General features: G+C 29.1%; 1 protein-coding gene across 2 annotated transcripts; it reads right to left on the reverse strand.

Moving 5' to 3' along the window:
• Positions 1-1,636: 1,636 nt before the first annotated feature.
• Positions 1,637-15,281, reverse strand: LOC123305197 (zinc finger protein 252-like). 2 transcript variants are annotated; one of them, XM_044886842.1, is made up of 16 exons: positions 14,706-15,281; positions 12,970-13,135; positions 12,778-12,912; positions 11,454-11,781; positions 10,430-10,540; positions 10,215-10,357; positions 9,986-10,146; positions 8,294-8,419; positions 8,007-8,147; positions 7,743-7,871; positions 7,138-7,254; positions 6,702-6,878; positions 4,876-5,415; positions 3,860-4,139; positions 3,679-3,787; positions 1,637-2,858 (listed from the first exon to the last, which is right to left on the reverse strand). In XM_044886842.1, the coding sequence occupies exons 1-16, from the start codon at positions 15,275-15,277 to the stop codon at positions 2,092-2,094; spliced, it is 4,002 nt and encodes a 1,333-aa protein (XP_044742777.1). In that variant the 5' UTR covers positions 15,278-15,281; the 3' UTR covers positions 1,637-2,091. The 2 variants fall into 2 exon arrangements, with proteins under 2 accessions (XP_044742777.1, XP_044742776.1); XM_044886841.1 differs by having other exon boundaries at positions 10,215-10,540.
• Between the last annotated feature and the right edge of the window lie 942 nt (positions 15,282-16,223).

Consider the following 16,223-nt stretch of genomic DNA (forward strand, 5'->3'; position numbering starts at 1 on the left):
TTCAGTATTAGGAAAATATCTGTAAAAACTGTTACATTCGAATCATGTTTGCCTGACCCACTTATTATTTAACTTATTTAAAATAGAGATGATCTATTTTTTCGTTAAAATTATTTATTATTAGTCTAGCCTGTTTTTTCCTAAGCGGTACAATTTTATTCCGTAAGTATATTTTTCGTCAGAAGCCAACATGACCAAGCTTGAAAATCAGGTGTGAATCATGGAATTTGATAAAGGAATAAGGAAGATAAAATATGGGCAGAAAAAAAAATGCTGGAGAAATAATATATAAGGATTAATTAAGATAATCATTCACATTAGAATTAATTATAATTTTTCTAATTCACATTAGAATTTCAGAGCGCTTCATTTCAAAGCTAACATTCGCATTCGAGAATGTACAAAATTCAACATTCGTCCCATCACTAATACACACATACATCACTATACATACATTATCACGATTTTTTACCCTTTAACTTTAGTTAATACACCACCTTGTACTTCGTACTCCTTTTGTCGACATCCTTACCTAAAATTGTTTACGCATGGTTCACACGACCCTCAATAACGCCTGTGCCTGTTTTATTGAAGAATGATTTATTCTTATAGATCCCTTATTCTCATTTTCGATACCGTATAATCCTTTCTATTCTTATTTTCGCTACCGTAGATCGTTTAGTCTTCGAATCGATACCCAGGGTTTGATATAGACCATTTTGGGAATGACTGTGTAGCTAGCTCATCGGGAAGTTAGTTAAGTCAAAAGCTGGTTTTCTTTAATAATTATTTTATACTTACTTTTTTCTTTTCATTTTCAAGCATTATCATTCAGTTCTTATATACGTTTAAAATTTCAAGTCTCTTGGTCATCGGGAGGTTAGTTTGGTCAAAAATTGTTTTAAATTCCATATTCTTTTGCATAAAAATAGTATTGCACCTTCCTATAATTTTAATGTTAAACAATAGATAAAAACAAACAGATGTTCTTGAAGATTTAAAAATGTCATGAACTACCTATTTATTGCTGTTTTCAAATTATACTATTCATATAATGTGGCTCTTGTCAAGAACGTATCTAATCATAGAGATATTACAAGAACAGAGTGTGAGCAGTAAGAGTGTCCGCAGATTAGGGACATAACGCTGCCGAGCTACCATTTTATTTCCTCTATGGTCACTTTTGATACATAGAGGTACAGTAGCTCGGCAGCGTTCTACCTATGGACACTCTCACGTATGGCTAGCATAGACACACACGCATCTACTCTTATAATATCTCTAGGTATCTAACTTACTGATATCAGTTTCTATCATCTATCTTATCGCTAGGATAGAGCATTATAATATAAAATACATAATTAATTGTTTATATTCTTTTCATCTCTTAGCTAGAAAGTCCAACAATTGTTTAAAAAAAAGTTGAAAATATCTAAAAAAAACTTGTTTTTGAATTATCAAATTTTATTTAAAAAATTTATTTGAAAAATAAATTATCTATTTACAGAGTAGTACATCATAACATTCTAAAAATGAATCAAATTCCAAATAATTTAATTAAAATGTTTTACGAAAACTGAACATTTTCTAAAAATTAATTAATTAATCGTTAAATGCAGAACCGTTTTAAGCGCCACATGCAGGAAATACATATATATCGTTTCCTTATACTATTAATTTCAGTTTCCGTACAACGATTTATGTAATAATATTATCTCTATAAATAAATAATATTCTTTAAAAATAGAGAGATATTACATAAATGATACATACATTATGTGAAAACTCAATAATATAATGAAACAATATAGAAGTTTTAAATGTTTCTGCTAACGATGCAGAATTTGGTTCTACTTTCAACGAATAGATGGCGACGTAGCCAAAATTATATTTTTATTTTCAAGCTGAACTTGATAGAACAAATTATTATTAAGGCAATTATAATCCTTTTTTCAAAATTTAATCTTTACTATACATAAAAATGGTTATCTCCTCCTTTTTCTTGACTACGTGCGAACGAGAAATTAAAGTCCTAAATCATTTAAATAAAACCTTATACTGTTGACGACGCTTCTTGACTGTTTAATATCGTTATACATTCTGCACTTTTTGTAAATTATCTAATGTCTCATTCACAGTTTCACCACCTTTTAAATATATCGTAACGCTTTCATCGCCCCCTTCCTCCGTTGCATTATTAAAAACATACGATATATTTTCACCATCTTCTAATTGCGCTTCATTACTTGCTTCCTCTTCGTGTTGGAAAATGATGTTTTGTCCAGTGAAATTTTGTAATGTACCCATATTATCCGTTAAATTGTACACAATATTCGAGGCAGAGTCAACATACACTACATTTCCACCTTGAGTACCATCATCATGATCAGGCAAATCATTTAAAATAACTTGACCATCTTCAGGTATAACAAATTTTTGTTCTTCTGTGTCGTTTGTAATTTCGATACCATCTTCAGTAGTAGTAACATGTTCTCCAGTGGTTTCATCACCTTGGATTACATACTGTGGAACAAATCGATACTGTTTTTTAACACCAGGTAATTCTTCAATTGAATAATAAACAGATGCGGTAGAATTTATGTCATCTTCATGTGTATCACCATCATCTCCAATATCACCCGTTGTAGTAACTATTTCTGCATTTTTATCAGTGTCAAAGGCTATTGCTTCACTTTTTATTAAGTTTGTCGTTAACTGTGATGTACGTTGCCATTCTTGAAATTCAGCTAATTGTGTTTCATCTATTTCTATTGTATCATCACCTTCTTGAACCACATATTCGACGTAAGTGGTTTCATCAAGATTTTCGGTGTTACTTAAATCTTGATTATATGCACCTATAAAAACAAGTTTAATAATTCAGTTATAGGAACTCATGTTTAAATCTATGCGGTTGTTCTCTGAAAAATTTTCTCGATTGTATGGTATAGAATTAAATTCACAAGGTAAAATTTTCCTATAATTCTGAATAGAAGATATATAAGTCGCTCATAACTTCACGACGAAAAAGTTAGATTAATAATAGTTCATATTTTTAAAAAATAAAATATTTTTGAAAAGGTAAAGGTAGGGTTTTCAAAACTTTTTAAAGCAAAATTATAATGCCACATGATGCCTATCTTTGATCCGTAACAATGAGCATTAATCGGAATAGTGGTTTGGAACACATTCAATTTTGATTTTTCCGTTCTGAATCTTATTTTTAACTTCACTAATCATTCTGGTATGGGAATGTCCGGCAGTGATGTTTAAGACGAGTCCACTCCTTTCTGTGTTAGCGAGTTAGTAACACAATTTTCCGCCCTAATGTCAATGTGTATTAATACACTGATTTATCTAATTAGTCGACGCTGCTGTAAATTAAAATATGCTATCTAAATGTTACTATGAAAGTACTGTAATTTGAAAGTGACTATACATATATCAAGCCAATTATAAAATTTCGGGGAAATTTGGATATGTTGCTGAATGTTGTAAAGTGTTAAATTCTACTTCCATACTAATTATGATATTTCATGAATTCATTTTTATGAAATTTTGGCAATATTTTTACCATCATTCTTGATTTGCGAAGATCAAATAAAAACTAAACAATGGTAGAGTCATGCGAATAGAGGTAATGCATAATATTAAATTAAATCAATATTGAAATCTTACCTTGCATGGAATCATCTTCAGCGTATTCATATGTAATATTATCTTCGTCCACATACTCAATCAAAGATTCGCTCCCATCTTCCTTATTTTCAGAAAATTGATTTGTACCCTTTGAAAAAAATATTTTATTAAATTATAGTTAATAAAAGAAACTAAAATGTATCTATAAAAAGTTTTTTACCAAGCGCCGAGATCGTTTCAATCGACGTGACACTCCATCTTTTTGATTAACCTGTTGTACATCCATTCGTGGCCAACCGTGTGTTTCACGACACGATCTTTCATGACGTTTCCAATCGGTAACAATACGGAATTTTCTTGAACATACAGCACAAGAAAATTTAGGTACATTTTGATGTATCCTTGAATGCAAGTTTAACGCTGTTCGTGTCATAAAACGTTTTCCACAAGTTTTACAAACATGTTTACGATCAGCATGTTGCTCCATGTGCAGGATAAATCTGAATAAGATATTTTAATAAATTTTGGTGAAAATTTAATAATAGCCCAGAAAAATAAGACAAAAAATATATGATCTGCTTAAAAAATCCAAGAGAATTTTTTTCACCGGAATAATATATTTGAATGCAAGAAATTATCTGTTAAAAGTCCATTGCAAAATCATGTGCGGTAAAAAATCATTCAAAGTCAAGGTCACGTAAATAGATTTATTTTTAAAAATCTCGAAAACTATTAACTTTGTGATAGTTTTATCTATTTTAAAATTTGTTCGTGAGTTAATTTTACATAAAAAATATCCGTAGAAGCAATAGTTCTCAAGATATTTGGCTGAAAAAACTGGAAGTGTCTTTATAACATATACAGTACGTCTTATTTGACATTGCAATAGAAATAATAAACAACTTATCTGAGTGCGTAAAAGCTTCTTTTTATATGCACATAAAATAAAATCTATTTACTTTATGAAATACTTTATTGAGAATGATATTCATAATAATACAATATCTTGTTTTTCGTGTAGTAGAGTAAGTGACTTACTCTAATATTTCTCAGTTAAATATTTCGAAAACTATTGCTTCCAATTTTCATTCGAATAAAGATAACCCCGTAGAAAAAATTTGACTTGTAAGCTAAATCAGAATATCCATCAAAAATGTTAAAAAATTATTTAATTTATCTCTGATATTCTTCTAATTCAGGGGACCGAATCAAAAAAATTTTCATTTGTTTACTCACGTTTGTTCATTGTTCGAAACAGTTTGGCACGTATTGCAATAATACGGTTTATGTGTTTTCTGATGTTTACGTAGTTCTAGTGGTATTGAACAAGCAACACCACAATCCCTACAAAACATACGAGCACCACCTTGTGGAGGTATTGCGTCACGCCATGGTGTCATACGGCTTACTGATGGACTATACGGCCGTTGATATACAAAATTCTCCTCTGTTGTGTGCTTTTTTTTATGTTCAATCACATCAATAATATTTAGTTTATCATTGGCGCATTCAAATGGCTGTTGACATACTTTACAAATAGTATGACCTTTTTCCACATGAAATTCAAAATGTTTTTTCAAATTTTCATTATGATTAAAACTCCAATCACATAATGGGCAATGAAAATTACGTCCAGTTTGGTGTGTTTTTTGAACATGTTCACGTAATCTATTTGCTGTGTGAAATGAGAGGTTACATTCATTACAAGGAAATTGTGAACCGGATGTTCCAGATGAATTTTTGTGATGAATTCGAACATGGTTTTTTAGCCCAACTCTAAAACATAACAGTTTTTAAAATAAGAATTACTAAAATCAATTTCAATTCGAATTACAATCAATAAATTAGAAACAATCAAAAAAGGCTCAATTTATTTTATACAAGTGAATTTAAAAATGGAAGTGTGTTATTTCAATTAGTTAAAGAAACCCAGTAAAATACTTCAGTTACGTGGCGAGTCAGATGAATATCAACTGAGTTATAGACGTTAAGCTATAACGTAACAGCATATTTTTAAAGTGAATATTTCTTTAACGAGACGTCTGTTTAACATTTTATATAACGTTACGTTATATACAGAACTCATATAGACAGGCTAAATATAAACAGTCTTTGCTCGGCCCACCATTTACTACTCGCTATCAAAAAAAATATGATAAGCATGTATGCGTAATAAAAAATACTAATGACCATACTAAACTTCATTTAGTATGGTTATTTTTAAATTTTCTTCCGTAAAAGGGGGATAGAGGAGTAATATTGATGAGTTGCTTATTGATTTTACGAAAGTTTTTTTAGTTTTCTTACGCAAAATGAAAATTTATGTGAATAATAAATATAACCAATTAATTATATATAATTTTCACATATTTATATTATTATGCATGAAATCATTTTTTATCGAAAACAGTTAAATCAAACGATCTTTGAATTAAATGATCTTAAGTTGTGCCACTTAAAGCAATTTAATACCATTATTATTATCCTTAGGTGAGGTTATATTGGTTGTCCACGAAGGACACACTTAGGCTATAGAGCCCTTTGTGATACCATATTTGTGTTTTACCACCTTTCCGCTGATAATTTCATTTATCAGCTCCTCAATTCCTCAGAGGCTGAGTGCACCTCCTTCATGCATATATTATGTATGCACTACACCAGCCCATCACAACTATTAATTTAATTAATTTTGTTGCGACGGCGGGAATTGAACCCGCTACCCAAAGCATACCACGGACGGAATTGGCTACACCTTAACCAACTGAGCTAATAGTGTGAAATCATTTCTTCATCGAAAACAGTTAAATTAAACGATCTTTGAATAAAAATGAAACTTGTGCCACTTAAAATAATTTAAAACCATTATTATTATCCTTAACAGAAAAAATTTTATTGCTTGAGACAAGCAGGAAACGGAAACGTTTTTACTAGACTTATATGAATGGATTATAGCCTATAATAGAGCCAATCCTTACCCGTTGAATTCACTTGATACAAATATTTAAAGTATTTAATTGGCATATATAATTTTGCGTTCGCTTGTACAATTTGCATGAACATACCTTGTGAAATTTTTATATTCACATTGAGTACACGAATATGTTGTATAAACGTGTATCGTTTTTTGGTGAGCTTGTAATTTTGTACGGGAAACAAATGCAAAGCCACATGTATCACATGTGAAGGTCTCCTGTGAATGTGTTTGAATATGTTCGGCTAAACAATCTCGAGTTGTAAATCTAATTAAAAAAATCGCAAAATATTAATTTAAAAATTTTTAAAGTAGGTTTGATTTTATTAGTGCTTAGAACTATTTTTTAGTTTCACAATTCATCTTGATGCTTTCGAAAACGTGCCGTATAAATTTTATATAAGAATATAAGAGTATTTTCTGATTTATATCACATTTTTTATCGTTTAAAACATCAAGAAGTATAGTAAACGAAACAGTTTTGTAAATAAAGTTATAAAAATGAATGCTGTAATAAAATCACTTACATATTTGAGCAATGAGGGCACACAAATTCACATGGATTTAAATGCTGTTCAGCTTTCATATGAATATCAAATGATGCTTCGTCATCACATTCTAGACTACAAAATTCACAAATCCATCTGAAATATATTTATATATTATGAATAAAATCATCTTATGGTTAAGTTTATTTTATTTTTATTATAAAATCATTTATTAATATTATAGTTTTGTTAACAAAACGATATAGATTTTGTATAAACTAGTAATGTTAATCATATAATTTTTACCACAACAAAAAGATGAATAACTGAGTCCGTTTATTTTGAGTGTGACTTAACTATATATTAAAAAAAAAAAAACTATTTTCCGTATAGATATTTTAATATTTTCTATCAATTTGAAACAATTATGTAGCTAATTTTATCGGCAATGCGTTTCACACATACCGTTACAATTTCAAATACCGTTTTCGAGGTATTCAACAGTTTCAAACACTTAATAATATCCACGGATGGAATTGACAAGATATAAATTTTTTTATTTGCCCTTATTTTAAAATAAATAGAAATGTACAAAGTTTTACAGGAGCGGATATTTATTAAAAAAAATAATAATAAATACATACTTTTTATTTTCAGTGTGTGATAATTTTTCGTGACAATTTAAGGCGTAACGACTTGTAAATGTTTCATTACATTGCAGACACTGTACATTTTCTGTTTCATGTAATTTCAAATGTTCACGAATTAATTGCCTGAAAAACAATTTCAAATATGAATAGGATAAAATTTATCAAAAAGCATTCCATATTCCATGATGGCGTTAATAATGAGGTGACATTGTAGAGCCATGAAAAGTTGCATAATTTAAAAAAAAAAAAAAAACTTACGCGCTCTGAAACCGTGCACTACACTGGTTACAACGATAACGATTTTTCTGCACGACTTTCTTTACTGTTGTTACAAATTCAGAATTATCTTCTTGTTTAATAAATGGCGGTGTATTATTTTCGGTTGGTGATTCATTTAAACTAAAACCAAAAACATAAAACTTATCCAATTCATGGATTCAAAGTTTGGGTATGTTCACAATTAACACAAAATATTAAAAAACAAAAACATTTCTGTTTTGGAATTTGTTATAAACAATTTTAAACAGAAATTAAAAATCAAATACCTTTCCAATAATTTAGAAATATTGAGGATAACTTCGGGGCAACTTGACATTTTATCAGCCTTATGAAGCTCAATATGTTCAGCAATTAAATTCTTATTTGTTTCTGAATCATACGGGAATAACATTCTAGAAAAAAAATATAATTAAGAAAATCAAACTGCACAAAAAAAATATTCATTTCATTTGATTTTCGGTTTTTGCTAAATTTTTAAGGACTTGAATAGGGGGAATGTAGTACTAGGTATTAAAATTTATACATTTATGTATTTTTTAATTTTTTGTCCTTTGTTTTTAAAATTAACAATGGAAATAGTCTATCTTTACATACATGTTTTTTTGACAATTTAAACATTAAACAGTTATCGATAAAACTTGTGGTCAATAGCACAAGATCATTATGTATTATGGGTCACACCATAATGTGGATCATTTCGACAGATTGTACCGAAAGGCGTTCTGTTTAACATATAATCTTTACGGTTCACTCTAACGAACAACATCAGCATATAATGTATTCGATTGAAAAGTTGAAAGTTCTAAAAACGTTTCTTACAAACAATGTACTTTACCCACCGGTATATATAATAATAAGTTCGCACAAAATTTTGGAATTATTTACATCTTTGTTATGAGTTTCAATGAATAGCTTAGAGCAATGCACGTGGAATGAGGTCATTACAGTCAACGTATAAAATAATGAACGGTAACGACTATGACAGAGTACATGCGTTAAGTAATGCATCTAAGAAAGACATAATATAGGTGTAGTTCATCTGTTGAATTAAGAAACCCCCACTCTCCAAGCGTTTTACAACTCAACGCGTATCGAAGTATATATTCAACACATGCCTATAATACCTCTTTCTTAGATACATTGCTTAACGCATGTACTCTGTCATACTCGTGGAAAATGCCTATGCGAAGATGTAAACTAAACTATGTGTATATGAAATATATATCAAGATATACTAAGTTTAGATATAAACTAAATTATATGTATATGAAATATATATCAAGGTATACTAAGTTTAGTCCCAAGTTTGTAAAGCTTAAAAATATTGATGCTACGAACAAAATTTTGGTATAGCTGTTCATAAAATCCATTTCCGGTTGTCCGACTGTCTGTCAGCCCGTTTGTCGTCACGACAACTCAAAAACGAAAAGAGATATTGAGCTGAAATTTTAGAGAGAACAAATGTTTAAATGTTTCTTATACAAAAACTAAACAACTTTTGTTTGACACATTTTTTCGCAAACATCACTGTTTAACCGCGGGGGCGCAAATTAGGACAAAACTTTGGTGATGAATGCGAGTGAGATACGAAATGTTTAACGTATGTGTATAACACATTAATAGTGTTATACGAAACTAACAATGTATTGTGTTGGTTTTTTAAACTTTTCCAATTTATAAAAAATAATGCAAGTACTGAAATTAAACACTTTCTATACAGTGTATTTCAACAATTAACTCAGTCATTTGTTTCTTTTCACTTATTTTACATGAATACAAATGCTTCAAATTAGTTAATTAATTTGTAATTTAAACAAGTTTTTAGTAATATCTTAGATCTTTCTAATGAGCATAATGGAAAGTAAGCAGAAAGAAGTAGAAAGTTAGAATTTATTTTTAATTTTTAGTAGGAAGAAGGTGGAAACAAACTGTTTGACGATTTGACGCCAATGACATACCTGCAAAAATCACATAATGCCATAGTTTTACCATGATCGACTTGCATATGACGTGGTAAATCAGTTGACGGTAAATATACACGACAATCAGGACAACGAAAAAACATTTCTGTGTCCGTCTGAACACTTTCTAAGGCATGATGTGAATAGGATTTTGCAAGCTAGAAATAAAAATAAATTGTATGAATAATTGTCCAAATAATGAATAGTAAAATATAAATGCATTTACCGTATCATAGTATTCTTTATCTGTGTTATCTTCTTTATGACGTGCGTTGTCTTTCGCCACCGTTAATTTATCTTTGAAATCTTTGTAGTGTTTATCAATATCTGCCGTTAAAGCTGACGATGTTCTACCGCTAACTTTCATAACTGTGACAAACGTAAGCTCATTAAAACCAGTTCTTTCCAATAAAGATCTTAATTCTTCTTCCGATAACTTACGATCCATTCTAATTACTTTTCGTCCATTGGTTGGTTCACTTTTAATATTTATATTATTTTGTGGACTATTATTTTTGTTCTTTGATACTTTTTGACATGATAATGCTTCATCTAAAAAAAAAAACATGTTGTCAAAATTTAGTTTATAAAAATAATTTAAAATTCAAAGTTCTAATCGGGTAGTACCAAGTATGACATATCACGGTAACTGCGGGAAAATATGGTTTCGTGCATGCAGTAAAGAGGTTTTGATCAAAACTTCAACGGATTAGATTTTTTCTTAATTTTTATTAAAACTTTAACGTTAAGTGATGTAGTATTCATCAATATGAATTAGCTAATCGTAATTACCCTTGTAGTGTATGTTACTCGTTGATAATTTAGTGACGGTCTGGATCGTAATAACAGTATATGTACATTTGAAAAAACTTAGGACCTGCCATAGAATAGCACCATCAGACTATACCATTATGTGCAATGTCTGTCTTTTAAAAATTAAAAGATTTAATTGTTTTGACTGGTTTATAATTGTCGGTACTACACTATTCTGTAGCAAATAACAAAAGGTTTCCACATAGACACAAATTCCTTTTTATGAAATATATTATGCCACCCCTTTCTCATTATACTGAGCACACTATATAATAAAATTCTAAATTCACTCCAATATCTATCAATTTTTTGTATTGTAAATAATATTTTGACTACAATGTCATCATCAGTAGGAATTGGTAAATTGTAATTATTCTTCTGAGAGATATGTTACTGGTTGCTAATTCAGTGAATCATCGAACTGATTTTGAAATTTTATTAGAAGTAATGATTTCTAGATTTTTACTATACTAAAATGTAAAATTTATAGCCGATTTCTTTTATTATTACGACATGATACGCGCTAGATTGCTAGATACGCTATAACGTAAATGCTTATTTTTTTCTGTTAAATAGGATCAATAAATATTAGATAAATTAAAATTAATTCCGTTAAAGATAAATAAAAAAAAAAATATGATAAAAAACAAACCAACTAATTCACGTTCCTCTTCAAGAAATTCAACATCCATTTCAAAATCATCATCTGAATCATTTAAATCTAAATTACTATCTACATTTTCCTTATTATTATCCAATGGATTGGTTTTAATTTGTTCTAATTCAATTGTTTCATTCGTATCCATTCCATGCATTTCACGTAACATCTTTTCAATAGCATCTTCAACTTCTTCCTCTTTTTTAATTGCACCAACATCCATATTTTCAACTGATACTGAAGATGGTAGATTTTGTTCTGATGATTCTATCTCTGAATTTTTTGAAATTGACACGTCATTGTTATCAATTGTTTGAGAACTCTAAAATTTAATAATTTTAATAATAAAGTAAAACCCTATTATGTTTTTGTTTTGATTTGACAAGATGCGTGCATGGTTAATGCGTAGGATCCTTGAAAAAAATTATTTATGAAATGAATTTATGATTGAAAGAAAATCGATTACCATCATCCGATTCATGGAATAGTCAGACATATTTCACCCTAAACGAGGCTCTTGAAAGTCGTATTCATTAAGAATATAATATAAAAAATGTTGTTTTCTAAGTTGAGAATTACTACGGAATTACAAAAAATTTAGGTTTAAGAGAAAATATTAAAATTAATTAATACATAGATTTATGTTTAATTATTGGCCATTTTAAAAGTATCATGTTCTGCGATTAAAAAACTGTTATTCTCTGAATATCAGAATCCCCGAATGATTTTACCGTGCCTTAAAATTTAATATATTTAGATTTCAATCAATACTATATGAACAAAGTCCGTTATAATTTGGTTTTTATAAGCTAGCCAATTTATTGGCTCCACACAGTATATTGATGATATTAATGAAATCAATAGGGGTTCGACATGTTCAAGACTTGTGAGTCGTTGGATGAACTTTTAAATTCGCTGATGTGCAAGTAATGAGAAGAAAGTTTTATTCAATGCCGTACCACGATAACTAACAATTAAGAACCCATTCTTCTTTCTTTATTAGCATAGTACTAGTTTAAATAAATCTAGTGTCTAGTGAAAAAAAAAAAAGGTTTTCCGGTTCGTAAATATTATGTTTAAAGAAACACAAAAAGTTGAGGGGTAATTATGAACTTTGAATACTTGGAACTTATACAGTAATTTAAAAGAATATTTGTCAAGAAAACAATAATTTTCAAATGAAAAATTGAATAAGTCTTCGTTAATTTTTCATTTATTTTGATGGATGGATTATTAAATGAAAAGTGTGAAATAAAAGATTTATGAAGGTTAGAAAGACCAAAATGATTTCTTGAAATTTAAATTAGAAATTTATTACCTTAGCAGGTGATTTTGAATACTTATTAATAACTTTTTGTAATAAAGCACATTCATTATAATATTTCGCCCATTGCGTAACTGTATTTACGCATGGAACACATGCTTGTTGCGGGAGACCATCATTTGATTTAATCTAAAAAAATGTTTAGTTAATATTTTTCTTACAACAGTTAATATTTTTCAGAATTACCTCAACATTTAAATGAAAAGTAACTTTTTCTAAAAATTCATTGGATTTTTCATTTAAAAATTGAACACAATTTTTAGCTAACGATCCACATAAACGACACTGTCGTTTTTGAGTTTTGTCATCAACGATCACAGTTTTTGTATTGACATTTAAAGCTTTTTCATTACTAAAATAAAAAAAATTAGTCTCCAGAAAGTTTTTCGCATAATTTTTGATAAATTTTTTCTTGAAAAGAAAACTGTAGCTTACATTATGATAAAACACATATTTTAAATTATCACAGCTAAAAAAGTGGCCCTAAAATTTCATTAAATTAAGCATTCGCATTGGTGTTCTAGAGGACCATGCATACATGTAAATACAGTTAATTTACGGGGTGTCGCATTTAAGATGAAGACAACCTCACACTTTCGTCATTTATAGGAATATCGATATGAAAATTTACAAAGTCATACAGAGGTTGGGTCACATTTTTTAATATATTTAACGGAAACCTGAACCTTAAACTCATTCTACTACAAACTGACAAATAGGTCAAATTCTTAAAGTTGCTTAGAATATTCTTTATGCCCATATTCATGACAAAATTTGCTTTTATAATTCTTTCCTTATTTGGACCTGGACTCAAAATTATTACATATAAGTTTATTGAAATATTTGAACACTATTAAATTATCAATTTGTCCAGTTTTTACATTCCATAGTTATAAAATTAAAAAATTAACTTGTAATAATTTTGAGTAAAGACAATTTGTTTTCGATATCTCTAACCATCTCTGCGCTATACAAAATTTTAAGAATTTGGCCTATTTGTCAATTTGTAGTAGGCTGAGTTTAAGATTTAGGTTTCGGTTACATATCTTTAAAAATGTGTCCCATCACTCTATATGACTGTGCGAACTTTCAAATCGATATTCTTATAAATGACGAAAGTGAGAGGGTGACTTCATCTTAAATGCGACACACTGTATACATCAGTTCATACATATACACTTACACTCCGCTACACGAGCTTCATTGTAGCCCCTTTATTTAATGCTACTTTGGTTACACTTTTTGAGTCAAATGGCCATATAAGATTGTGCTCTATGAAAATTCACTACTAAATATATGATCTAAGATTGTGCTCTTTCCCCTAACCCTCCATATTTACTACCAAGTAACTGGACAAATAAACATTATACAATACATTTAAATGTACAATTACTTATGACAAGAAGAATCATTAATATTGAAAAAGAATTTGATCCAAGATTTTTTTTCATAAAAATAAGAAAAAAAGTACATATATGTATATCAGAACTTTGGCATTTTTAGAGGAAATATCACTTTTGTCCTAAGTATAGAATAACGCAAAGGCTAGAAACACCGTGCATGAGTTTTATTTCAGACTTTTTCCATGGTAACGATAAACTACTTAGTTTTAGAACCACAGTAATTTGAAATAAGTGAAATAATTTAATTTCTACACAATTGCTAATCAGTACTTCACAAAAGTTGTCTTAGTTTATATACAATACTCGATCAGTATTTTTAAAGCTCATAATAGTGTAGTAAAATGTCTTAGTGAATAACTGAACGCAAATTAGAACTAAAATTGACATGAATCTCTCTAGTGATTGAGTTTCGTTTGAAAGACAAGATAACTTAATCGATTTATACATAGTTCTCAATACTCCTCATAAACAAGGTGGTATCAAAAATCACAACGAAAGTTATTTTTTTTTAAATCATACCTTTTACTAGTACTATTTGCAGGAATTTCTATAATTTCTTCTTTAATGATGCCTTCATTTAAAGCTTGAATTTGATTCAAACCAAGTGCTTCTTGGGACTTGACACGTATCTTTAAATACGATGGACTATTCCGTCGCGTATTATGAAGCGCTTTGACATCACCAATTAATTCTTTTTTTGTAATCACATTTTTATATTTAGTTAAATCTGGTTTACTATGATCTCCACTAATTTTGTTTTTAACAATTTGACGTGATTTTTTATCAACTTTGCGTAAATTATCTTGATTCTTGACATTTTTTGGGACAATTGTTTTCGTAATAGGTGTAACTTTCTTTTGATCTGTATTATTTGTAGCGGATTCTTGATCTGTTGGTTTATTTGTTTTACACATAACATGAACAGTTAATAAACTTTCAATATCATCTGATTCAGTATCGAATTTATTTGAATCTATTTTATCTGCATTCATTTTAATACCATTTTGAAATTTTGGTTTTTGATTATAAAAATTTGTAAAACCAGTACTTGGCTTTACTGGTGTTAAATTATGTTTACTATTTTTATCCATAATTAAAATCACTTAAACACCTTTTAAAATAACTCACACTAAAAACCATTTAATAAAAAACATTTTTATAGTCGGATTTTTAAAAATTCATGTACTTCTAGGGCATTATTGAAACTTATCTTAACCTTAGAAGTTTTTTTTTTTTTTGAATTGACATTAAATTCAAAAACCACTTTTTAAATCACAATTCCTATTGCTATTTATCACGACCGTAATAATAAAATGGCTTCCCATCGAAATTCATAAAGCATACATACCAAATCATTGTGGAGATCGTGAAAGTAAGGTAGATATATGCTTAATATGCACGATAAAGAAAGAAAGTAAATACGTTCATCTATTTTTAATCCCACACATTTTCAAATTTAGAAGAGCACAATGCGCAATAGTTAATCACGTTTTTGTTTTTTAATGGATCGCATGTAAAATAGAAAATGAATAACTGAGATTGCCTTAAAACTAAAGAATAGAAATGGCCTTAAATAGTCTTTTAATGCTGAACTTCTTTAGATCATATATGTAATCTAACAAACAACAAAGCGTTTGCGTTATCGAAATATATCCAATTATGGTGATTTTGCACAGCACTCAAAGCGCGACGAGCGACAGAGGAATATTTACAGATTTTCCGATGAACTTAGAATTTGCATTTCAATCATTAATCAAAAGTGCATACAGTTTAGTGTATGATTCGCTTGACGCTCATTGCGTGATTCATCATTAAATTTTAAGGCGTGTTTTATACTGATGCTTGACGCTGAGTTTGAGCGTAAAATTAGGCCACGTGGTCGGTTTAGTCCGTGCTGCTATCTGGAAAGAAGCGTCACGTCGTAAAAACGTAATTTAACTTTATAATTTATATTTCGGTCTCAGGATTGATTTTGATAGAACTCGTTAAATAAATTTATATTCAATTATCGACATAACAATTTAAAATATTGCATAT

This window comes from Chrysoperla carnea, chromosome 1 (assembly GCF_905475395.1).
Source record: "Chrysoperla carnea chromosome 1, inChrCarn1.1, whole genome shotgun sequence".
NCBI lineage: Eukaryota > Metazoa > Arthropoda > Insecta > Neuroptera > Chrysopidae > Chrysoperla > Chrysoperla carnea.